Source organism: Xylocopa sonorina, chromosome 1 (assembly GCF_050948175.1).
Source record: "Xylocopa sonorina isolate GNS202 chromosome 1, iyXylSono1_principal, whole genome shotgun sequence".
NCBI lineage: Eukaryota > Metazoa > Arthropoda > Insecta > Hymenoptera > Apidae > Xylocopa > Xylocopa sonorina.
In genome coordinates this window covers 7,963,999-7,990,304 of record NC_135193.1, presented here as the reverse complement: position 1 = coordinate 7,990,304, position 26,306 = coordinate 7,963,999, and the positions used below count along the sequence as shown (strand labels likewise).

At 47.4% G+C, this 26,306-nt stretch overlaps 2 protein-coding genes across 13 annotated transcripts in view; one reads left to right on the top strand and one right to left on the bottom strand.

The window, feature by feature from the left end:
* The window catches only part of Mtd (TLD domain-containing protein mustard), a 177,419-nt gene that overhangs the window by 71,817 nt on the left and 79,296 nt on the right, over window positions 1-26,306 (bottom strand). For 2 of the 12 annotated variants that reach the window (XM_076904037.1, XM_076904076.1), the window contains exon 1: window positions 25,393-26,064. The exons of 4 other annotated variants lie outside the window; for them this stretch is intronic. In XM_076904037.1, coding sequence (XP_076760152.1) covers window positions 25,393-25,976 — 584 coding nt within the window. In that variant the 5' untranslated portion in view covers window positions 25,977-26,064. Of the gene's footprint in view, window positions 1-25,392; window positions 26,065-26,306 lie in introns of those variants that run through there. 6 more of the 12 variants (XM_076904045.1, XM_076904096.1, XM_076904064.1 and 3 more) reach the window with 6 other exon arrangements.
* LOC143428991 (glucose dehydrogenase [FAD, quinone]-like) lies at window positions 18,347-22,277 on the top strand. The gene is made up of 9 exons (XM_076904333.1): window positions 18,347-18,364; window positions 18,729-18,954; window positions 19,417-19,545; window positions 19,740-19,936; window positions 20,026-20,120; window positions 20,397-20,661; window positions 20,761-21,220; window positions 21,631-22,001; window positions 22,109-22,277. The coding sequence occupies exons 1-9, from the start codon at window positions 18,362-18,364 to the stop codon at window positions 22,244-22,246; spliced, it is 1,884 nt and encodes a 627-aa protein (XP_076760448.1). The 5' UTR covers window positions 18,347-18,361; the 3' UTR covers window positions 22,247-22,277.

Below are 26,306 nucleotides of genomic sequence, written 5' to 3'. Positions count from 1 at the left end.
AGCGAGAAATATGGCGACGACTCCCTACGCGCGTAACTTGGCCCCATTCGCGTAAATCAGCCGCGTTATCGAGCCCGCGAGAGACAGAGCGGTGAGGCAGCGTCTGCGGAAGGTCGCGAAAGCGACGGGGAAAATTTACAACGATGAACGAAGGCGGCGTCATTGACTGATCGGTTGGTATTTTTGGAGGAGGCAGAGTGTCACGTTTGGCAGGGTGCCTCGTCGTCAGACGGGATAATCGTCGGGACAAGGGGACACGCGGGGCAGCAAATAAATAAACGAGAGCCCAAGAGTCGCGTTCGCCACAGATTTCAGCGATTTATGCCATCTCGCGCTTATGCCAGACGTTCAAACAAACAGCGACGCTTTTGACAATGCTGGACGCTCGACGATGATGCATCGCTCGACGGACCGTTTCGGTCGCGCGCCACCCCCGACGAAGTAAACGGGAAGCGAAGTCTCGTATTTCTGGAAACGGGTGTCGCTAAAAGCGGTACCAATAACGCAGGAAGTGCACGGTCACGCGAGTATAAATAATTAATCGCGCCAGCCAATCCGCTGGAGCTACGAGCGAAACAGCAGGGTAACTACTTTGCTTTTTGATGAGACGCGAGGCGATGGATGGGACGCGCGAGCAGGAAATTGCGTGGATTTCCGTTTTGGTGATTGCGATCTAGCGTTGCCTGGTGGACGCTGCTGTTTCGTGATTCGCTTTGGGACCAGGCGGACTCTGGAGACTAATAATACAGGTTTCAACGATCTCAGAGACGACTTTGTCGTGGGCAGTATGCATCTTGGGAACCTCCAACATTTTCTGTACTCTAATATTCAGTGCATTCGGAGATTCCAGAGATTCTAGATGAATTTCAAGAGAATTTCAGAACTACCAGAGCTACTAGAAGTTAATTTGTAATCAACCAGATCGAGGATACTCTTAACCCTCTGCTAAAGTAGCAGCAATTTAGCAGTAGCTTCGTTATCGCCAACGTGTCCCAGCATTGGAAGTTTCCATTTGAATGGAAAATTGGAGGAAAGCACGCGTTTCTGAAACAAGTTCATCCTCGAGTAATCACTAATCAACGATGATCAATCAATTCAGTCGACGCACGGGGCTGATATCAGATCGAGAATACTCTTAACCCTCTGCTAAAGTAGCAGCAATTTAGCAGTAGCTTCGTTATCGCCAACGTCTCCCAGCATTGGAAGTTTCCATTTCAATGGAAAATTCGAGGAAAGCACGCGTTTCTGAAACAAATTCATCCTCGAGTAATCGCTAATTAACGATGATCAATTCGATCGACGCACGGGGCTAATAGCAGCAATTTAGCAGTAGCTTCTATCGCCAACGTCTCCCAGCATTGGAAGTTTCCATTTGAATGGAAAATTCGAGGAAAGCACGCGTTTCTGAAACAAGTTCATCCTCGAGTAATCGCTAATCAACGATGATCAATTCGATCGACGCACGGGGCTGATACGTTCGACGCGGGTAATCAGCAGCAGCGCGCCTTCGCCTGGTGCCATCGATCGTGTTCGTAGCCGATGGAAACTCGTTTCCATCGACGTTACGTAGAAGGCAGGAGAGGGATCGGCACTTCCATCGGAAGGGAGAAAGGCTCGCGCGGTTTCGAAATTTCCTGGGACACCTGAGGCGTCGTCCAGCGGACGTTTCGCAACGGCCACGATGGAGGAGAACCGATCGCGTGCTCCGCGAACGTCAGCGGGGAGCCGAACAGTGAGTTATTGGCTCGTAATTAGTTCGTAAAACGGCGGCGTTACGGCGCCCGTTTGGCACGGGCGTGGATACCGTGTTATTACCGGCGGAACGACCGATTAATTGGGTTCTAATGTAACGCGGAAGCTTTATGGGCTCGGAGGTCATCGATGACCGTTTTACGAGAGACAAGCGAAACGAGAGGTCGTAGTTTGAACCAATTTTTACGACCTTCTTCCTTCTTTTCGTGTCTGACGTCGAAGCATAACTCTAAATTGCCTCTATTGGATCACTCTGCGGTTAAATATCTTCCGCTTTCGTGCATTTGGTATCTATCAGCTGTTCTCCAAAGACTGATCCATCCGGTTCTACGTACAAGCAGATCAGACGGTTATTTGGCCATCGTGAGATATGAAAAAACATTTATATCGTAACACTTTCCACCAGAGTATCGAAGGAAAACTTGGTACTAAAAAAATGTGGACGTATCTCGCGCGTGCTGGGTATACAAAAAAGGAGGAAGCCAAGCGAGCAGCGAGGAAAATTTCGCGCGTGCTGGTATTGGTCGACCGTGGAAATTGGCTTCCTGATTAGATACCGCTCCACCTTGGAGAGTTCACGGGAGCGGAAGGTGAAGGAAGGGTGGTCGATCGAAAACGTGTGTAAAATCGCGAGCCCGCCCCGCCTCGGATCAGCGAAGGCAACAGGAAGAGCTCGGATATAATATCCATTCAATTATGCTGGTCGTTAATGGTCGTAAAAAATAAAAACAGCCGAATGGATGTAAATCCATAACAAGCGGTGGCCAGTCGTTTCCGTATCGAGGCAACAAGCGGTGTACAAGCTTCGAGTAACGACCGAAACGAATCGAGAACGCCTCGTAACGGCAAGGACGCGCGTTCCATAATGGCCCGCGTTCGCGAACGATTAAAAATGAATAAAGAAACGCGATATAATAACGTGGGAACGATGAAATAATCTGGCAAGGTTAATCGCGACTTGATTATCGTTTAATCGAGAGCCGGTTGAACGATCCGCGACGCGTTCGACCGCGAGATGCGCACTGGTCCCTTCGCGGGCGAAGCGTGACCGGAAACGCGGCGGTACCACGCGTCTTCCGCGGCAAACGCGGAATGTCCGCCACGCCTACGACTCTCCGCGTATGCACATAACCCCGATCGCGAACCCGGGGTTGATTTACAGCGACGGGCCAGTCACGTTCCATTCGCGGTGCAGTTAAAATATCATGGCCCAGAACGGGAACTGTATAATATTTTATCGAACCGTAACGTGAACGTGACCGTGCGAGCCGTGGGTGTAAATCAAGCTACGAACACCTTCCTTTATCTCCTCTTGACACGGTGCACCTCGGTCGTGAACGTTCCACGAAGACTTGTGGAAATCTCACTTTTTACGTTTAAGCAGATTTCTCGATATTTATCGACGATACTCGGTTGTTGATCTCTTTTTCTCTCTATCTTTATCTATTTCGTGATTGTTTGTATGGTAGAAAATATTGGGTTTAGAATTATGCATAATACAATGCGTATTCGTAAAGTTAATATCGATTAATCGCACGAATTAATCGTCTCGACGCGTCGTATTTTACGCGTGACGCAGGATATTCAGAATCGTCGCCATTTTAGGCGCGCAATGAGTTCGGGAGGACCAAAAGCGGTTCTCGAACAGGGTAAAAGGATCTCTCGCGAGGCGAAATGAAGTTTGAGCGCGCGGCAAAGAATGGAAGCGGACCGTTCCAGGGCCCTCGAACCAAAGACTTAACTTTTAATTAAACGGCCCACCGAGACACAAAAGGAACTTCCCGTAATGGAAACCGCGATACAACCTAGCCATTTCCACCCGGACGAAGATCCACCCGTCTAAATCAGCCGGCCGTCAGGCTTGCAAACTTTTATTCGACGTCGTAAAGGGAGGGAGACGTTCGCGTCGTTTAAAACTACCCCGCAATTTCCTCGCGATCGTTCCATCGTGGTTACGCTTTTATCGCGATGAAACGACGACCGCGTCGTCCACCTACAGTCAATAAAGTCTCGATATCATGTTTACCGGAATATTTACGACGCGGAACACCAAAAATGGGTACGCTACGATGGGTGAGCAGAGGTGTCCAGGAAAATTCATGAACTTTACGCGCCATCATTTTTACAGCTCGGATACGCGAAACGAGTATATTATTTCAAATTAAATTTGACGCGCGTCAACTAAATATAAAAAACCTAGTGATATATAGGATAAGATAAAAACGAGACACAGGTTGTTCTCCCTCGCGCTTAACAATAGACGAATGTCTAAAATGAATCCTTCGATATTTTCTGTCGACATTTTCTATCGCGATCGATCGTGGCAATTACGATTAATCTGGTGTCCCTGGACGCGCGATTTCTTCCTGCGTCGTAGATACCAGGAACACCGTCGCAAAGTCGATAGTGCGGAGGGAAATATTTCCGGGAACGCAAGGGTGGTCCCGACCCTAAACGAGATTTAATTGCGACCGACGAAATCTACGGGCGCGGATTCTGTCCTTTGTCGAATAAACCGGTAATCATAATGGGAATTCCGGGATCGTTTAAGGTCGAGTCCAGGTGGCACAGTCGCGGATAAGCGACTGGAATGCTTCTCGAACGAGAATCTAAGCGGTACCAAACGATAATCAGAGCGGTCTGCGACAAAAATTTGAGGCAAACATTTGCAGAATTTCGAAAGGAACGAGAGGATCCAATGATTAATGAAATTTCGAGGAATACCCGCGAAGTCGTTCGCGGAAGACCGCGTGACTGAAAAAAAGAAAGCATCGCGATCAGAACTCTTAGAAAGGAACACATTTTCCGAAGGACGACCCTTTTACTTCCTTCATTAACTCCCAACGGGGAACCAAGATTCGAATGCTTCTCGAACGAGAATCTAAGCGGTACCAAACGATAATCAGAGCGGTCTGCGACAAAAATTTGAGGCAAACATTTGCAGAATTTCGAAAGGAACGAGAGGATCCAATGATTAATGAAATTTCGAGGAATACCCGCAAAGTCGTTCACGGAAGACCGCGTGACTGAAAAAAAGAAAGCATCGCGATCAGAACTCTTAGAAAGGAACACATTTTCCGAAGGACGACCCTTTTACTTCCTTCATTAACTCCCAACGGGGAACCAACGTCCCCAGCGAGTTAGCAATTACCTTCCCACGCGGAAAAAAGACTCTCGCCCGATGCTAAAGCGTAATCGTCGAACCAATTCCGATCTCGTATTCGCCGCGGCTCATTTCGCGCACGAAAGCGAGACTTCCGGTTCGAAAATTGGCCTCAAACGAGGACAGTGACCTTCTGACGATCGACGATCGGCTCTGTAGACGCTGGATCTAGGAAGAGGCCTCGATCGACGACTCGAAAAGCCTCCGAGCGCTCGTTTCTCGCCAAGGACTGGTTAATTAAACGACGAAGGTAACGATACCGAGGAATATCGTTCGATTACGCTCGAAACAGAGCATCCCAGTTTCTGTCTATACGTTCGTCACGTTCGTAATTTATTCAAATCGAACTAGTTTATATGTCGAGTGCGTATTGGTTGATCGAGAGGGTGAACGAACTCTAAAACGAGTGCGTGGGTGTTAACTATCGATACTTATTGAAAGAATAATCGATTCTCGTGCTACCTTGCATAATTTTGCACTGTGCTCTGTGAAAATTACCGATATTATCGAATAGAAATGAAAAGTAATCAAAAATAGAGAACAAATAAGAATAATAACATATATTAAAATGATTAGGACTCCAAGTGTTAAATTCGTAACGCTGTGATTTGGAATTAGGTAGTTTGATCGATGTCTACCAAAGGACCATGAAACTTCACTGTTTCCCAAAACCACAATTTTTAGTTTGCAATAAAAATTCTTCTTCACCGATGTTCAAGTTCCATCGTGACGTTTAAGAGGTTGAAAATCGAGGAGCGCCCTCGATTCTCGTGCTACCTTGCATAATTTTGCACTGTGCTCTGTGAAAATTACCGATATTATCGAATAGAAATGAAAAGTAATAAAAAATAGAGAACAAATAAGAATAATAACATATATTAAAATGATTAGGACTCCAAGTGTTAAATTCGTAACGCTGTGATTTGGAATTAGGTAGTTTGATCGATGTCTACCAAAGGACCATGAAACTTCACTGTTTCCCAAAACCACAATTTTTAGTTTGCAATAAAAATTCTTCTTCACCGATGTTCAAGTTCCATCGTGACGTTTAAGGGGTTGAAAATCGAAGAGCGCCCTCGATTCTCGTCCGATCGCGAAACGTACTCCAGCTCTCGAACAATCTCGAACGATCGTTCCAACGACCACTCGACGACCGTCCGTTTCAAGGCTTGGATGATATTTAATTAGCTGTTTGTTAATCGTCCGGCTCGTTCGTCAGCCGCATGGTCGAGAGGAAGCGAAAGGACGTTCGCCGGAAACGAGCCGCCTAATAAGTCGACCACGGGGCAATTGTTCGTCCGTGGATGGTGTTACAGATCGATAAAGGCTGAGGCGCATCGATTGTATAACGGGCAACATTGGGATTCCATCGTAGGCGTGCGATCCGCGCGATGAATACCAAAAATCGGCGACTGTTTCGAATCGGGATCGTCCTTCGCCGCGAGTGACATTGGTCGCAGTGAAAATGTCGATAGATCGTCGACGCTCTGATAAAACTCTCGGCTCTCTGCATCCGATTTCGTTCGAGATTCAAATTGTCACGAAATTTTCAAAATTCAAAACTCTCAGCTCTCTCCATCCGATTTCATTCGAGATTCAAATTGACACGAAATTTCCAAAATTCAAAACTCTCAGCTCTCTGCATCCGGTTTCGTTCGAGATTCAAATTGTCACGAAATTTCCAAAATTCAAAACTCTCAGCTCTCTGCATCCGGTTTCGTTCGAGATTCAAATTGACACGAAATTTCCAAAATTCAAAACTCTCAGCTCTCTGCATCCGATTTCGTTCGAAATTCAAATTGTCACGAAATTTCCAAAATTCAAAACTCTCAGCTCTCTGCATCCGATTTCGTTCGAGATTCAAATTGCCACGAAATTTCCAAAATTCTCCAAATATTCGAGCAAACCGTTGGTACAGAAGCGACGAAACGTTCGCCTCGATATTCAGCTACTGCCGCTGCTGCGATCAAGTTAATATTCTTTTATCTAAGATCAGCTGGTCGACAAAAATTCGATCTCGAACGTGCGAATTACCATGAATTCCGAGTCGCACCAGAGCCAACCGCGAGGTGAGAGTTATTCTCGATTTCGCGGCGGAATTGGCAATTAAAATCGGAATCGTACGTTTCCGTAGACATTTCGAACGGAAGCTGAGGTGCGACGCACTCGCAGACGCGGGACAAGCAATTACGAGAGGCAGCGGTTAATTTGAAATTAATTTATGAAGCGATAAACTTCCAGCGGCAGAAGGGTAGAGTTCGTTAGCGAGCCAAGCTGGAGACCGTGTATCGATCTCCGTCGCGTTTTAATTCGAATCCCACCTTTCCTCGTTAACAATGCGCCGTGCAATTAATGGCGATGGGTTTTCGTTGTAGCTACGTGTCCTAGCAAATATCGGGAATGGCTTCTAATTTATATTCCGTTTCGTTTCGTCGCGGGACAGCTGGCGGGGAGACAAAGGAGCCGTTCAGAGGGGACAGATGAAGAAGAGGAAGATGAAAAAAGGCGGGGGGAAACGACGAGGAAAGAATGAGGGTGCATTATCCGATAAACAATGGGTTAATTATCGAGCAACTGGCTACTTCGATCCAATTACTGTCATTATCATTCCCGTGCGTGGCAACACGTCCGCCGGAGTCGTCTTCGAGGAATATTTCAAGCGGTTCGACGTAAATTACTTGGCACGGTGCTCGCTGCAAATGTCCCCGGGCGTACTTTGTTGCAATTCCAACCGTGTACGTTTCCGCGCTATTCTTAGCAATTAACGAAACAACCGACAGCTAATATTTAACGAAAGTTGATCCTTTTTTTTTACCATCATCTCCCAATTATTCAGCGACTTCCAAACGAGGAGAGTAAATTCCTCTAAGCTTCGTCACGATCAAGTAAACAGTTTCGCTTGGAGTTTATTAAAAAAAAAAATAATTCGTATCTCAAAAGTTGCAAACCACTTTCGCAATGCAATTTAATATACTCGAGAACCTTAAAAACATTCCAACTACACTCTCGTCATTTCTGCGTGTTAGCGTTCGTTTAATTAACGATACAAAATACTTGGGAACGTTTCGTAGGAAAATGAACTCTCTCACGAGTATACCCAACATTTCCGTCTCGCCACGGTCGATTAACCGGACAAGGTGGCGATTTCGCAAGAGCCTCGATGAAGGAATGCCATTTTTTTTTTTTTTTTTTTTTTCGTAGGATCACCTTTTTCACGAGCACTTCGCTTCCTTTTCGCGATCGCGTCGCGGTACGTTCGTTAAACCTTGCCAACGATCGAAGCGAGCATTCTTGGCAGGTCGAAACGACGCCAGAAAGAATCGAGCGTCTCCCATGCGGATCGACGATTAACAGCTGCGGACACCGTCCGTTCTGTTGAAATTCAACCGGTCAATTGCGCTCTGCTTCGACGAGGGCCCCGTTAAATCTATGCGTGCCACCTGTAAAGCGTTAGCTCTGTTGCTCGATCAACAGAGCCGACCAACTCGATTCTCAGGATTATCGTGGCTCGTTGCGAAATTTCCGAGTGTCTTCATTTGCGACGCTTCGCGCAAAATGGTCCAATTGACGAATGGTATCTTTAGAAATACTCGCGATGAAAATGTGGATCGAGATATATTTATATAAAAAGTGTATCGAACACGCGGCTGCAATTAGAATGCGCCGACAATGCAGGCGTAAGTGCACTGGATTTCAACGATGAATCACGAATCGCGGCACTGAAAATACATACGCGTATAATTCATAGTAGAATGGCAGAAAAACCCGTTTTCAAGTGGGTCCAAGCTATAGCGCGCGCATAACCTACTTGAAACCTAAACAAATTGCACCTAAGGAGTACTTAAAGCGCATCCATAATTAGAATGCACTAACAACGCGAGTGAAGTGCAGCTAACATGCATCTATCCATTATGCATCGCTGATGCACTCGAGATACATCCACGGTGCGCCCAAAATCTATGCAAAAACCGTGTCCAATAACAGCGTACGCGTAACCTATTTGGAATGCAAACAAATTGCGGTTCAGGTGCACTTAGAATGCAGCTATAAATAGGACCGTGGCAACGGTGAATTCATGGTGGACGCGGAATGCGTTCATCGTGCATTCAAAATTCATCAATGAAGTACCTAAAATACAACCGCGCCATGTCACAAGATGCACCCAAGATGCATTCAAAGCGCATCGAAGGCGCGCGTGAAGCCTATAAAACGCGAAACAACGATACATTCGACATTTAATCGCGCGATATTAAAAATGCACCGGGAATGCACCCTTCGAGTGCAACTAAAGCGCGACAATAACCGCACTCGAGATCCACCGTTCCCATTCCCCGAGGTAGAAAGTAAAACAGCAGCTCGACCCGCGAGAACCCATTCATCCAGCACCCGCGATAAGTCGATTCTTTCAGAGTTACCGCCTCAATTGCTGGTTGGCCAACAATCGGCTAATTACGAGCGAGCCTCTTCGTTAAACACCGTCCTTGACATCGATGTTGTGCCATTATATTCGATAGTCCGCGCGGCGAGTCGGCGGCGCAAAAAGCTTGCACAAGTGCATTCCACGTGCTATTCGAAGGCTGAAAACTAGCCAGACACGAAGAAGAAGTTCGCGTTAAGTCGCACGGACAACCGAGAGGGAACAATTGCACCGCGTATTTCGACGTCTCTTACGAAATTCGTGCTTAATCCTTTCTTTCTACCTATCGTCAAGCTGCTTTCTAATAATCTCCGCTGCACGGAATCCCTCCAAGTGTTCGCGTACACCAGAGCTACCGTAAATCGACACGGATCGAACATGGAGTATTTGGGGCGTGTTTAACCTTCGGATAGTTTCCATCAGCCGAACGATCCCTGGTTCTGCTTTTATCGTCCACATTTTTCATAATCCTTGTACGCTACGTTAAACGTACATTTATTTTTAATTACACGATTGCTATTTAAAATGAATATTTTATACGAAAAGAAAAAATGAGACGAGGCTACTTGAAACAATTCGACCAAAGCTTGGCCATGAGATGGTACACTCGAATTTGATCGCAAAATTATCCTCTCCAGTCGAGGCAGGACGCGAACAATCGAACGGCTGACAATGAATGGAAGGTGAGTTACTTTTACTTGGATCGCGGGTCTAATAATAGTTTCGCAAGTTCGATCAGTCGACATCGCGATAGTTGCAATAATTCCTTACGTTACATCATTCTACCAGCCCCTAATTTGAATTTCTCTAAAAAGGAATCTAGATTTATCTCGCTTACAAACGATACCACGATAACTCTGTTGGATGTCGACTCAAAAGACACGATTATCGTCATTATCTTTTGTAAATACTGATTCACGTCAAACAGTCATTTACCCCAAGTGTTACTCTCATCCCTTGTCTCAAAGCTTTCAAACTACCTCTTCTTCGGCTCCTTACAAATTCCTCGTTGACTCCTCGACATTTGTTCAACGTGGAATCCAACAACTCAATTTCGTTTTAATATCTCGATAGAAAATGGAAGAAAAATGCTTGAGAATTCCAATGAAAATAATTACTCTACGCGACTCCACGCTGAACGTACGCGACGATATTCGTTCTTTAAGCGACAAGCAATTGTTACATCCACTTACCCCTCGGCAATTACCTTAGAAACGATACAAACGTGGACACACACCCCATGTATCCTCGTAAAAGCAAAAAAAAAAACCGTAGAAAGTGCGATTAAACTGGTTCGATGTGTCGCGAAAGCAAACCCAGTAGCTGAATTCTAAATTTACCACGAGACGCGGAAAAACAGGCGTTAAAACAGAGCTGAAGTCAGAAATCACCGCGACCTAGCCCACTCGACGTGTCTGCGGTGATCGCGAGGTAATTACGAAATGGCCACTTACGAAGTAGAACGACGGGTTAAGTCTTTTGTTTTCACAGCGGTCTCGAGCGAGCACGGGCGTACGTGTAACGCGTGAGAGCGTTCGAACGCGAGCTGCTAAGTCCGGCTGGGTAAACTTTCAGCGAGATCGCCGTGCCGTTTCACGCGTTTTTTCTTTTTTCTTTCTCTAATGCTTCGACCGCGTTGCGGCACACGGGAACTCACGCACACGCGGACGTGTGGCAACAACTTGACGGAGTTTCCTTTGAGGAATGAAAAGTCGTACGCGGCTCCCCCTCGCCTTCCACTGCGCCTTCTCTTTTACGACTAGGCGCGAACGCACGCCGAAAGAAGATTAACCTCGAGAGCAACCGCGATGAATAATGCAGCTAGTTTGCATATTTCCCTGCTCCAAGCATCGCCTGTTTGATTAAACGCGACCGCTTCTCCTTCTGTGTTTCTCCTCTCTCAGAGTTTCCCTGTTAAGTTTGGCCATGGCTCGCCAGCTTCCGAGCGCAGCGGCAGGATCGCAGCGGATGCGAACGACTCTGTTGGCTCTTTTGCAACAGGTCACTCGATCGTCGACATCCTTCTTCTGCGTTTGTATCGATGGCTGGTCCGCGCGATCGTCTACCGCGTTCAGATGGATTCAACGCCGCGAAGTGGAACGGAGATCGCGTTTAAGTCGCTGTTTCAGTGGTCTCGAAGAGCACCATGTTTCCGTCCAATTTTTTCCTCCCAACTTTCTTCAATTTCACCTCATCGGTTTCCTTCAGCTTTCCCAAGTTTTTCTATTTTATGTATTCCTCGACCGTCCCTTGAGTTGAAATTTCCTCGGCTCTTCTTTTAAACAGTTCTTAAGTTTCGTTTTTGCACATTTTTTTTTTTGTTTGTTTTCTCGAACATTTTGTTGGGCTCCATTAAACGACGGAAGCGCTTCGCAACGCTCGAAACACAGAGATTCGACTCGTTTCCTTCGCTCGTATCGATATTTCCACACAATGGGGAATTATCTAATTACGGTGTTAACGCGTAATGGAACAATTTTATCTTCGCTCGAGGAACTGCAGTTGATGGCACGACTCTAATGGCTGTAATAGTCAATTACACGCGAGATTAACATCGATGTGGCGCTGGTCGAATTAAGACTGCCGTGTTGCCAATGACTCGCGAGTACCAAACTGGAGTGGCAATTTTTAATTGTCGAACAATCGTCGATAAAATGAAAATACCAAACAGACTATTCATTCCAAATTAATCGAAGAACTAATAACGTAATAATGTTTCTCTCGAGAATCGTCTCTTTGATAGAAGAACCAAATATGTCTCTTCTTCTTCAAGTTCCTGATCGCGAAAATTTCGAAACAATTACCTCGACAATTAGCAGTCTCGATCGTTAAGTTCGCCTGGCTAGCGCGACCTTTCCTGTTCCACGGAGCCAAATGGTCCTCGAGCGTCGCGTAATTTTCGTTTAACGAACGGAAGGGGCCGTTTCCGGTCCGCGTCGCCGCGGAATATTAAACAAACCGTGCCGCGGCTGTTCGAGCGGGTTGGCAACGAGCGGGATCCGTGACAGTTGCAGCCGCGGCTGAAAGAATGCCAAACACCGCCGGACAAAGTTTGCCCTGCATTCAGCTCGCGTACGCTCGACGCTAGATTTTCCTCGAATGAATTTGGAGCGCCTCCGATGGGTACAGTATAATATATATGGGTTGCACTGTGAAAATTTGATGGACGCTGGAGGAATTTTAACTCCTCGCTGCTCCTTTATGAATTCTCGCTCCGCGACAGACGCGAAGTGCAGCTGGATTTTCGGGTGTTTCACGTGAGAACGGAGATAGAGTAGAGTCTTGAGCGTAGGAGTAGAATCTGCAACGTGGTGTTCGAATAATTGAATATCGTTTGGTTCTCAGAAAATTTCAGAGGCGACGAACTTTTTCAACCGTCGAGAACAAAGGTATAACCTCTTTGGGACAGCAGGATCTCGACGTTCTTCGCGAATGAACGCGTGCGGGAATGAAATAAAAAATAAGCAGGTTGTCTGGTAAAATCTGAATATAAACTCGAACGGACCTTGAGAAGGTGGCGAGCAGGAAGAAGTAGATTCTACAAGGTTTGATTTTAATTAATTTGCACTGTAAAACGCATAAAAGCAAATTTCAATCGCGAACAACGAACGCGATAGAACGGTCCTTCGAACGTCGAACCTTTCACCAGCTATTCTTCGCAACGAACATCTCTGCATTGAATCGAGATAATCCACGAGTCTCTACATTATTAATTCCCTACAATCTTCCATATCGTATCACCTGTTACACGAACACGGAAACGCGCAACCTTCCGACCAACTCCCATTTACCATTTTCATATCCGTCCGCAACGTCACGCGCGAGAAGAATGAAACCGACACAGCCAAATTGTAGCATCGAAGGAATCTACATTTTTCCGTGCCACCCACATTCAATTATTGCACGTGGCGAACGACGTATACAATTATACCAGCGACCAGTTGCCGATATCGTGTCTTTTGAACTCCTCGCAATTAGCGATCGCCTTGCCTCGAAAAATAACGGCGGACACCGGTTAATTCTCTGGCGAGCGAGTCGAATTCCGGAATGCGGGCGGTTATAAAATAAGACCTCGCGTATCCTTCAATAGCAACGAGTTTCGATCGCGGCGCAAGAGGAGCCAACAACCAGCCAGCGTCTCCAGCCGTGCCGATCTCTCGAGCCAGGCGTTCAAGACACTTCCAACAAGTCCTGTTCTTTGTTCGACCCGAGCCAGCCTCTCCTTCCACGCTCGCGAGCACACAAACACACACGGACGAGACGCTCGCACACACAACCCTTTCTTCTCTCATCCGGTTCGACCGGCATTCCACGGCTAGAGCTTTTATCTTTCTAGCGCGTTCCTCCGTCTTCCTCCCGGCCGACTTTTGCCCAGGATGGAGAAAGGCGGAGGCGAAAATCGCGCCAAGAAAGAGACACACCCCGGCTAGGCCACGGTCTATCCGTGTCGGAGGCGGTTGGCAATCGGTCCAGGAATAGGGCGCGGTGAAAAAATCGGCGAGGATCGACCGCGCGGCAATCAGAGCGTGACCGCGCGGTTTTCACGAGCAAGAAACGAATCGCGAAAGCAACAGGAGCCGATCTCTTCCCTTTTTCGAGCGGTGAAAAAGCTGCGCGTACCGTTTCTTCTATCTCGCGAACGCAATAAACCGCGATGATAGGGTCTATTAATTGTTTTTAGAAGCGCTGCGCTGCGGCCCCCTCGCTTCGTTCGAAGCGTACGCGGCGACCACGGCTCTGAAAGAGCGGCGAGCGATTGTCTTTTGCAAACAGATCGACGTCGAGATTAGACGCGATGACATTTTTCTGCAAACCAATAGGTCGAGTCAATAATCGAGGTGATTGACACGAGTTAGCTCTGTCAACGAGGTTTCTGATTCATCTGACCGAGCATCCGTGTCCTTGCGTCACGGGATTGAACACGTATTCTTTATCAACTTCTTGGAACAGAACATTTCTTTATGAAAATTCCTATTTATTTGAAAATCGATATACTTGTTGTATCCACGATAGTCTGTTCTAAAATCGAATTCTCTCGTTTGTGGAACGTTTATTTTTCGATACGAGAACCGCGAGGCCTTAGATTCGACGATTGAAATTCCGCGATGGATTAGAATTTAGTCTCGCACCGCGCTCAATTAGAATACGGAGATTTTCTTCCAATTAATCACCCCTGGAATCGAGCCGTGATAACGTGCTCGAGGAGTTTAAGCGGGCTGGACACGCGAGCAGCGTGCGTAACAACGCCCCGCTACTTTCTCGCGTGCGTACAGAGGCATCCGCGCGAGTGAACGTCACTTTCTCAGCCCGTGCACACACGCCCTTTACCGAGGTAGCTGCACGTCACTTTCTCGGCTCGTCCACCCGCTACTTTTTTTCGCGCACCTGCACACCTGCGGGGCCGCCTTTTGCTTTCTCGGCGGGCGCCATCGCGAATTCGTCGGCGCACGTTTCGCGAGAATCGCCGACTGCATCTGTCTCGAGCGGAATTATGCGCGTTCTTGCATTTACATGCATGCTCTCCTTGCGTTTCGGCCATTTTTCGGGAATGTTTCGTGCAAAAAATTCTTTTCTCTTTTCGTACGAGCACTCGAGATTTTATCGCGAGACCGAGGATGCAAGTTTTTTGGGTGAATCGTTAAGACTTCAGGGTACGAAAAGCAAAGTATGGTGACAGTAGAATTGTAAAAGTTTCGAAAAATGGAGGTTGCAGCTTGGGGGTGCGCACTTAACCCCTTGCGGTTGAAACTTCACAAAAGTGGCTGGAACTGGAGACCAGTGATCGCCTCTCGAGATCAAAGGATTAACGTGTAAGCTTTAGAAAAGGGATCGATTATATTTTCGTGTGACTTACTATCGTTCGTTATAATTCATTAAAACTGCAACGTAACAGAGAAAGATTTAATCGCTCGAATAACGCTAACAATTGCATTACGGGAAAAGAATTATTTCTTTCCTGCAAATTTATAATATTAACACGACCGCGATAAATATACACACACACAGATATAGAGGGACAAATAATTAACCGCTGGGAGAAACGAAAGATTGGACTAACCCAGAATGTCGAGCCAGTGGCCTACAATCGCGCGTCCAACACATCGTTCGCTACGAAATTCAAATTCGAGCATTCCACAACAGATTCCATCGCGAGACAATAAACTCTTTGTCCAGGTTGGTGGATGCTCGATGTTTATTAAAATGCGCCGCGCGTGCTGCGAACGGGGCTTTTATCGTTTGTTATTCAACGAGCGTAACCCCGTCCCAGCTAGACGCTCCTCTTCGTTCCTCAACCCTCGACGTCACCACGCGCGTGCGTTCTCCGTTTAATAACGCTGAAACCTCCGAGCCAACCACCACCCCTCTCGCGATACCCGATTAATCCTTCCTCGCAATTTAATCGATCACCACGCCAATTTATAGACCATCCTCGCTTCCGTTCCAACGTTTATCGCGTAGTTATCGCTTAGAAACGGCACAAACGGTTGCCTTCTACGAATTAATCCGTGTATTTGCACATTTTCCATCTTTCTTTTATTGGTGATTGTTAAGTTCAGAATAGATGGAAGTTCGACTCCGAGCTGTGGAGAACTTGATCTTAAAAATGGCAAGGAATTTCGATTACCGTTGCAATTACAGTATTATTCTAGATTCTTATGTTTCAATTGTAAAATGTTAATCTTTTACAATTTTTACTGAAAAAATTGAGCTACTCGAAGGAAAGTCGTTGTTGATCGATGAGAATCGCGAGATCGCAACAGCGAACGCTTCGTGAAACAACACCCCCCGGTGCACCCTCTGCACACCTCGAATTCGCAACGACAAACGAGGGAACACCGCTATTATGCTAGAAAATGCGACGAATCGAACGACATCGCTGCTAATAAAGCACTCGGGAATTACGCAAACAGCCATCACCAACAGCGAGCGTGTATTTCTTCCGAGCGTAACATCTGTTTGCAAAACGCTCGCTCCTCTTTGTACTCCGTTCCACGCAGATGTATAAACATATGCGCGAATGCAGCACCGCGCGACTTATTTGCGTTTTACCTCTGCGATCTGTTATTTTTATCGTTTGCATACGTTCCTTTATATCGCTTTGTTGTTTCCCTTGCGCCTTTGTCACCGTCCAATTACAATTCGTTCGACGATCAAACGTTTCGCGATCCTGGACAACCGATAAGGAAAGATGCTGAAGCGTCCAACTCGCTTTTCAACTTATTCGCAGAACCAACCGAGGAATTATATTTAAAAATCTTTTTAATGGTACAAACGGATATGGCGGATCTCAAAGTTGTCACGATGATCGATCTTGCGTAAACGATTGGGTTAATAGCGCTTTGCAAAGTTTCGTTCAAAGGCGAACAATTCTGTCTTTCAGGAAATAGAGTTTCTCTGTACATACATTTTTTTGTTTCCTTCCATTTATAATTGAAATGCTATGCAAATCTACTTACTCGAATTCTATACTGAACTTCGTGGTATTATACGGAAACGATACTCGCAGCCAAACGAAAGGATGAAGATGTAGAAAATACTTAAGACTCGAGTTCCAACGTTTAAAAGACGAGCCAAATACTTTTCGTTAAGTCTGAAGTCCAGCAATGAGATAATCTACGTCCGACATTGCCACACTTTCAGCTAAAAGCAGCTGAAAGGTCCTCCTTTTCCTCTTTACATTCGAACGCTTAATCCGTTTTAATTTTCAATCTCTATTCCCCTACCGTGCGATAAAGCAGAGGAAAGAACGCGACTCGTTCTTTTTCCATCCGTTCCTCCATTCTGACGGAGCGAGAAGAGGACGGCGATTCGATTGGAGCAGATTCCGCGCGGATTTTATCCGAATACATTCCGTGATTCGATGCCAGCCGCGAGGATTCTCGAAAGACACGCTGCTGCCGCGACGATCCGTTCGCGGTGAAATGGTTTCGAGTCGAGGAATTTCGAAACGAGCAACGGCAACGGTCGTGGCAGGAAGGCGTCGAAAGCGAGTCTTAATTAGAGGCGCGTCTGGTGCAACGTCGTTTATTTGTATCACTCGTGCAACGTGAGTTTTTAATGTGGGCCATTGTCTGCGGGGTTATTAATGCGAACGGTGTAGGAGAGACCCTCGCGCGATTAGCATTTTAATCAGCGATACGAAACTCTTGCAGGTACCTCGAGATCGTTAAGATGCATCAGAGCGGGGAGGGGCGTTGGACGTTGGAAACTGATTCCGTTAGTCGAGACGTCGCGAACCAACGCGATATCGCTCGATTTTCTTTCATTCAGAAACGATAAAACGGACGACCAAAGCGAGCGTGAACGATTTTCTGAAACGCGATCAAAACCGACCTCGAGCTCGCTTTCTATAACATTCTCAGATTCGATACTCGAGCGGACACGCGATTTATAATTTTCCGCCAAGCGAGCCATTAACTTTCACGCGATTAATCAGCCTCGCTTCTGAATAGCTGAATTATCTGTCTTACACGTTTCGTAAGATATCCTCGCGAATTGGACGTTCCTCGGTCGTTTAAAACGGATTATTAACAACTGCTCGAAGCACTTCGATCTACCATTAATACACACCTATCGTAGAAATTGGTAACACATCGCTTCCTGACAGTTCTCACCGCCATTTAGCAACTTCTCGTCGTTTGTATCGATAAAACGCGATAACAGTTTCTTCATCGATAACAATTTTGCCATACTTCTACATAATTCAGCGCAACGACTGAACCAGAGATTAGAACCGTATATACATTTTAGGATGACCACTGAAATTAATATTTATAATGCCAACGAAATTTCAAGGATGCTAAGAGATCAACCCTCCGCTATCGTTCTTACCATTTTTCCAAGATATATAATGATGGATGGCCGCGTTGTCACTCGACGTGCATATGCAGTCGGTACTGTATTTGCAGTTTGATGAATAGTCGCCGCTCGAACAGGTATAAAAGAAGGCACGCGTGACAGACGGTTTACGGGTATTCAAGAGGATCGCGACACCGTGCATACGTTCCTAGGTAATCCTGCTAGATGAGATGGTACGTTCGACGCGTTTTTATGCACGTTCCGCGAGGAATCGGAAACTCGCTGAATTTTAATCGAACGAGCGCCAATCGACTTCAAGTTGCTCGTATTTAAATAACGCGAGCCTATTCCGTCGAATCGAACTTGTTCTTCGCTCGACTTGAAATTTCTGTAAACGCACGTAGAAGCTACTTGGACTTGAAATCTTCGGTTCTCATTGACTTGAAAAAGTGCGCGTTCGAGACCAGTGCGCGTTTAAGTGACTTTCTAAGCGTACGTCCAGACGAGTGCAATGGAACGCGAACGCGCGTTCGCGCTCCACTGCACCGTGCGTTTCCCTCGAGTATGGTAAATAATTATATTTCGTTAACGTTGCAGAGTTGTTCTTTGGATTCGTCGTTCCCAGCACCACCTCCGCCATGCGTTCGATCCGTCGCAGCAGGGCCTTATCTGACCGACGTTTGCTCCGCGAACGCGGGGCTCGCGTTTCTCGCCCTCCTCAACAGCCTCTACGTATCGAATCCACGAATTGGCGCCCCTTGCTCGCCCATTAAACCAATCGAGGACCCGTCGAGTTACAGTTACGATTTCATCGTGGTTGGCTGTAAGTGTTACCAAATAGAACGTCGAACACCTTCACTCGCGCGCGGTGTAAAAAGTACGACACACTCGAGGCATTGAAATCTCCGCGCTTGGTAGAAACAGGGGAAATCTTGGGAGGAGTTTAAAGTTTGGCTTGCCAGCTAGTTTTCTCCTCGCCTTCGAAAACAATTTTAACGAACGAAACGTTTAAAAGACTAACGATAGGATCCATAAAATTGGGTAATAGTTCGCTCGAAAACTTTTACGAGCCGCCATTGGTCCCGGTTGTGCACGCACCGTAGACCGCTACGCGCGTCGCTGAATTCTCCTCCACTTTCACTGGTGTAACCTTAAGACGTTCTCCTTTCGAACGCTACGATTCGACGTAGCACACGTTCGTTTTGTTGAAAAGCTCGCAAATGTACAGAGCCTACGAGTCTACGCTTGGATATTGCATTCGTCTGTTCCATGTTTAAATGCGCAGCCGGTGCAACCGGCGCGGTCGTGGCCGGGAGGCTGAGCGAGGTGCCAGATTGGCGTGTCCTGTTGGTCGAAGCGGGACCAGACGAGCCAGCCGGTTCTAAGGTGCCCAGCAACGTTGGGCTTTACATTGGTAATCAATTTCAATTTCATCACCGCGAGAATTTAACCATCCGTAACTACTATCTTCGAAAGAGACGATTATTATCGTCGACCGTCGTTTCCTATTTCGATTCGAGACGTACAAGTCGAACAGATCGGTTACGATCGGTACCAGAAACGATGGTTGCCTCGAAAAAGGATACAGAATTAAATCGACGTGCGTAGGCGGCCAACTGGACTGGAAATATCAAACGTCGAACGAGTCGCATGCCTGCCTAAGTACGAATGGAAAGTGCTACTGGCCTCGAGGTAAGAACCTCGGAGGAACGACGCTCCATAATGGCATGGCCTACACTCGGGGCAATCCGAACGATTACAGAAGATGGCTCGAGATGGGGAACAAGGGATGGGGCTGGCAAGACGTACGTTCGCCTATCGATCGCTGCACGTATCGTTATTAATCGAGGCTGAGAGAAATATATTTCAAATCCTCGCGACGCGTTTCTCGCAGGTCCTGCCGTACTTCCTGAAAGCAGAGGACAACAGAGAGATCGGAAGGGTTAGTCCGAGGTACCACTCCAAAGGAGGACCTGTGACTGTTCAAAGGTCTGCGAAATACTTTCTCTTTCTCTCTGTTTCAAAATAGTGTTCTTACGAGAACAGTTCTCTATTCAAGAGTCAGATCAATCCAAGTTAATTACTTACTATTCCCTTATTCGATAAAATACTTCTACGTATAAACAGATAATAATTTTAGCAAAGCTTCCGATTCTTCGAGATAAATGAATATTCATCGCGCGGATTCGTCTGACTCTCGGCTAAAAAATTCCACCAGCACCAGTTCGTATGGTCGTTGAAGCTGAAGCATTATTTATTCGAAAGATTTCCATATCAGCCGCCTTTCGCATGGGAGATCCTCCGCGCGGCGGAGGAGGCAGGTATGGGTGTCAGCGAGGACCTAACCGGGGAACGTAGAACCGGCTTCTCGGTGGTGCAAACCACCAGCAAAGAAGGCGTGAGAGTGAGCAGCGTCGACGCGTACATCAGACCAGTCGCGAGGCGCAGGAATCTTCACGTGGCCATAAACGCGACCGTCACGAAAGTTCGAATGCACGACAAGTGTGCCACGGGCATCGAAGTGCTAATGGTAACGGAATCGTTCCAGGACCCGACTCGAAACGCACTAACTAACGCTGCTCTCTCTAATCCGATTCGATCCGTCTGTATTATTTCTGTTCTGGCGCAGAACGGGCAGAAGCGGTTCGTCGAGGCCAAACGAGAGGTGATCCTGTCCGCAGGAGCGATAAACTCGCCGCAGCTGTTGCTGCTCTCGGGAATAGGGCCCAAAGAGCATCTACGATCGAAGGGGATCCCCGTCGCGATCGATCTACCGGGCGTTGGTGAAAATCTGCACAATCATCACTCGTTCGGCGTGTACTTCACTCTGAACGAGTCGTCGCATTCGGATTTCAACGAATGCAACGCGAGACAGTATCTGCGGGACCAAACCGGGCCGTTCTCCGGCACAGGCTTGGCGCAAGTCTCTGCCGTACTCGCGTCGAGTCTTACCACGCCGGATGATCCGGATATCCAGATATTCTGCTCTGGATACAGTGCAGCGTGCCCGCGTGGAAAGTCTGCCGCGTCGAAGCCAGGCAAAACGGACATTAATTTCGCGGCCGTCAATTTGCATCCAGTGAGCAGGGGTAAGTTGGCACTTAAATTGTACATCGAGTACCTCTGTTCGTTGTGACCAGTTTCGCGATATTTCACGGTATCTCGCGACGCGAACGGAACGATGAAAACGATGATATCGAAAGATGGCTTATTCATTTCACGTAGGATGATCGATCCGGTTAGCTGTTTTATCCTTGGACAGAGGGCGGAGTTCGAAAATTCGCTGAAAGATTTGCGTGCCGCGCGTACGCGCGCGTCGTCGATGCCATCCGTTTACGGAATGTTTCTGTGCCAGTTCAGTGATAATTCCTATCCAACGTGAAATGAAACGGCGCGCATTCGAACGCGAGGCAACGGTACCGCGACAATGACACAATTTCACGGTGCTGAATGAACACGTCAGTGATAGACGCGAATAGAGGTGAAAACGTGTCCGCAGGTCGCATCACGTTGAACAGCAACGATCCGCTCGAGCCGCCGTTTATCTGGAGCAACGACATCGGTACCGAGCGCGACGCCAACGTCATAGTCCAGGGAATACGCGCCATTTTCAAGTTATCGGAGACACAGACGATGCGGAAACACGGTTTGACGCTTAGCCACGTAACCGTGCCGCAATGTGCCCAGCACAAAGAAGGCAGCGACGATTACTGGAGATGCGCCGTGCAATGGAACACGAGACCGGAAAACCATCAGGCAGGCACCTGCAAGATGGGTCCGCGGCAAGATAAAATGGCGGTGGTGGACGAGCGGCTCAAAGTGCACGGCGCGAAGGGGTTGAGGGTGGCTGACGCATCAGTCATGCCAAGAGTAAGAGAGTTCATTCAGCTATTATTTCTTTCTGTTCCTTTCCTTTTCTTTTGGAAGATCCAACGAATCGACGTATTCATTTTTGCTTTTTCTCTTTGTTCGACAAGGTAATCTCTGGCAACCCCGTTGCAGCGTTGAACATGATTGGAGAAAGGGTGGCTGACTTCGTCAAGGAGGAATGGGGCGGGCTGAGACGCTTCGCGTTGCACGCGTTCAATCCGCGTTATAATCACAATCGATGGTAAATAAGTAGTAATTTGTTTTCACTATCGAGACGACGACGACAATGTTGTAGATATATGTATTTAGGAAATTGTATTCGGGGCATGTGATTAACTTTAGATTCAATCTTCTATTAGTTTTCCTTGTTACTTTGTAAAGTTAGGCGCGCGAATTCCTGCGGTCCAATGAAAATACTAAACTCTGATAGTAACGTGCGTGTTGTTATTCGTAAAAAGTCGAGTTCATCGAGAACGCGAGGAGATTCGCGTAAGAAAAAAATGTGCGAAACAGGAAATGTAGCGTCGATTCCATCGGAGCTTGTTATTTCACGATGTAAACCAGTTAAGTGTATTTTGTTGCGAGCTGATAACTCGTCCGAGTGTATAATATCAACGAGGCGCGACTGATTAATTTCACTTCTCAAGAGATACCATCGCGATCGAGCGTAACGGAATTTCCAACTCGAAGAATCGCAACAAGAATTTACCTTTCCCATTTTCACATCACTCCGCATCGCTGATCTAACGTGTGAAAAAGGATGCTGGCCAATTCCTTGAAACGATTTACCATTGAAACAGACCGTCGAAGACGAACGTGTAAAGCTAATTTTGTACTGTTGTACAGGAGTATCGTCGTTACGCCGCGAACAAGACTAAAAAAAAAATCAAACGAGAAACTTCTCAGTAAAATTAGATTCTCGTCGAATAAATTTTAGTAATCGCAACAACAACTCTCTAAAATAGAACGTGATACAGCGGGAAAAATATTCCCCCTCGCTCGAGCAACATTTGCATCAGGAAAGAAGAGACGAGTTTCGCTTCTCCGAGTGCAATGACACTTCTCCGCGTGCAACAAAAGAAAAGGTTAAGCAGTGACGTGCGCCGTGAATCATCGGGGAATCTGTACGGAGTTAACAATCGCGATGTATCGAACGCAGCCAGGGAAAAACCGGCGGACAGGACTATTAACGTCGAAACGAGTGCCATCAATTTTTCCAAACGGAAATGGAAGAGCACGGCCGCGTTCAGGAGATCGACCCAATTTTCTTCGCAAATTTTCATCGTCAGCGAAAAATGCTGCTCGTCCAACCGGAAGCTTCCTCCTTTTTTCTCCCTTGCCCGGGAACAATACGCCCGTTTCGAGACGCAAACACGAAATTCTTGCAACGAGAATTCTTCTGACGACGTTCTTTGTGCTCGACGAGCAGAGAGAGAGAGAGAGAGAGGGAGAAAATTGCGAGGGATTAGAATTTTAATAGGATACGAGTCTCATCCTCTCCGTGTTACGTTTCGATTTTTTATTGCCGCGTAACGAAGCAGGCGATTCGATCGTAACGAACGTTTAATGACGATCGTAAAGGATGAATGTGTATAAAGCTGCGTAATCATCGGAAGCGTGTAAGAATCGAAGGATGGACGGAAAATAAGGATTTTTCGACGCTTGGCGTTCCCTCGAGGATGTTCGTACACGCGTGTAGCGGTGTCGAAAATAAAAAAGCCAATCGATTGCGACATCTTCTCTCGAATTACGTCCCATTGTCGAATCGACGGGAGCAGCAACGCGTCGATGCTTGGAACAGCAATAAAACTGACGTTCGGTTAGCAATAAAACGGCTGTGTAATCAGACTGGGGAGGTCACATTTTTTGTTATGATAATTAAACGATCGAAACATCGACGTCGAACGACGAGCGTAATCGTCGGGTGTAAACGTTAACAGTGGCCCGTCGATTAACCGAACGACGGCATTAAAAGATCAATAAAGAGCTGATAGTATTTTCGATATTACGTTCCTTTCATGGGTGCCACGTGACCGCTCGAGAACGATCGTTCGAGTGGTCTGCAAATGTTCTCCCGTGTAGATAAAGGGGACTTAACCTTCGAGCACAGATAAAGATGAGCTCGATGTCTCTTTCTCTCTCTCTCTCTCGAGAGAGAGTCAATAAGACGAAAACAATCGTCGTGTTCTGGAAAAGTTGCCACCGCGTTTCCTTCGACGCCGTCGGATTATCCAACGCGGAGGACCGATTTCGTATGACGGAGGCGACACGGACGAGCGATAGACGCACGCTGAATCCCGATACGTTCAATTTCCGCGTTTTATGAACGCGCAGGGAAATCGTGGAATTACCTGGGGACGAGGGAACTCCGGAATAGTTTCTCGTTTCAGGAAACAACGCTAGATCGAGCATCGATAAACGAGCCATAACTCAACAATTTACTTCCGGTAACGCGTGTAACTTTCAAGCTATCGAGTGACCGATCGATAACTTCGAGACGAGACTCATCCTGGCGGTTCTGTCTTCTTGTTCCATCGAAAAGAAGGAAGAAGACAAACACGAATGCAACGGTCCGCTACACCACGTGAATGGAACACGGCGCTAGAGCTCGTTCGTCCAGCTTTAACCGTGACATCATGGCTGCCGGTGAATTATTAACAATTTCGACTTGTACGCGTAATCGAGTGGGTTTTTTATCGCTAGGCGCTTTCCATTCGACTACGTAATATAAACGCGGCTGTCCGAAAAGTGACACGATTACGCGTGGCACGGATTACGACTTCGAGCACGTCGACTTTACTAAATATTTACACGATGCACCCCAGTCTCGCGATTCTTTTCTCGAAATCGATCGAGCCTATCCGACATAACGGAGAACGCGTAACGAAACGGAACCGGTGATCTCGTCTACCGGGGACGAGTCTGGGATTACGTTCTCTCGAACAAAACGCCAGCGTTACCTATCCGCGACGGCTTTTCCTTGGTCCCGCGCCATTAACGGTGATAACGTCGCGAATAAACCGCAACCTTCGCCGGGACGACAAACGAGAAAGAAACCTATGTTCCAAGCGGCAATTCACTCGTCTACTCTGTTCGAGACGAATGAAAATAAAAGCATCGCGTCACGGGACCGATAGCTACGATAATCGAGAAAAACCGGACCAGCTGGATGATGCGAGAAGTACAAGAGACAAACTTCCGCTGGGGAACAACCATTTTGTTTGCGTTGCAATTCCATCGAATAACGTTTCGTTAGGAGTCGAATCGATGTTCGTTGGAGGAGCTGCTGCGAACCACCGCGTCGCGTTATCAGCGTCGAGGAATATCTCGAGTAACGACGTGTGCGCTCGGTGAAAAGGCTCGAAGCGCGAGGTAGAATAGCGGTAAATACCTGGATACGGAGTCAGGTACGAATATATTCCACCAGGAGGGCCTCTTTTGTCTCGCTTGGGCGTAAAGTCCGTCCGCGCTGCCAACTTGGGTCGGCACACCGGCTATCCCTTTCCTCCTCTTGCGATCGAGTTTCGGCGGCTTCGCGAGGATATGCCACGACTTCCTGCGAGCCTTCTTCCCCTCCACGTCCGCCTGTATCCGCTCGTTCTCGAGCAGCTCCTGATTCTCCTCGAGCAGGTCCTGGGAGACGTAAAAAACGGAGCACCTACGGCCACCCTCGCTGGCCCGCCTCTTATCTTTCTGCACATGTTTCGCGTTCTCCTTCTCCTCGATCACACTGCCGCGTCTCGCCTTCTGGAACAGGCTGTCCCTTCGCGCCTTCAGGTCCTCGAGCACGCTGTGCCTCCTTCCCTTATTGTCACGCAAGATAGCGCTCGAGTCCCTCCTGCCGACCGCACCGATCAGCTTCGCGAACGACGACTCCTTCTCCACCATCGACGGTATCGAGTTCGTCGAGGCGTACTTGGTGCCCGAGTGACCGTTGTTCTGCGGCTCGTTGCTGATGTACATGTTGGTTTCCATGCTACGACACCCGAATCGATCCACGGGGCTACGAAGCGAGCGGCAACCGGCTCGGCTGGCCGTAGCCGATCCACCTTTTTCTCCACTCTGTATTACCGCGCGGTCCAACGAACGCGCGCGCGCACCACGAACACACACGCGCGCACGCACGCACGCACGCACACTCTACGATACTCGAAAGGACGACACACTTATCTAGGAGCGAGCGCGAACGAGTTAACGGCGGCGTTGTTGAAAGAACATGGAACCACCGCGCGCGCGATACTCTTCTCGCGGGCACACTGCGCGCTCGACGAGATATTAGCCGAGATCCGCGATCATTTTCCCGGC

Bases quoted from the DNA above. Each gene is read 5' to 3' on its own strand.
- LOC143428991 (XM_076904333.1), top strand. The intron at 19,546-19,739 runs GTAATCAATTTC...CGACGTGCGTAG, and splicing joins CAACGTTGGGCTTTACATTG to GCGGCCAACTGGACTGGAAA. The intron at 20,662-20,760 runs GTAACGGAATCG...GTTCTGGCGCAG, and splicing joins CGGGCATCGAAGTGCTAATG to AACGGGCAGAAGCGGTTCGT.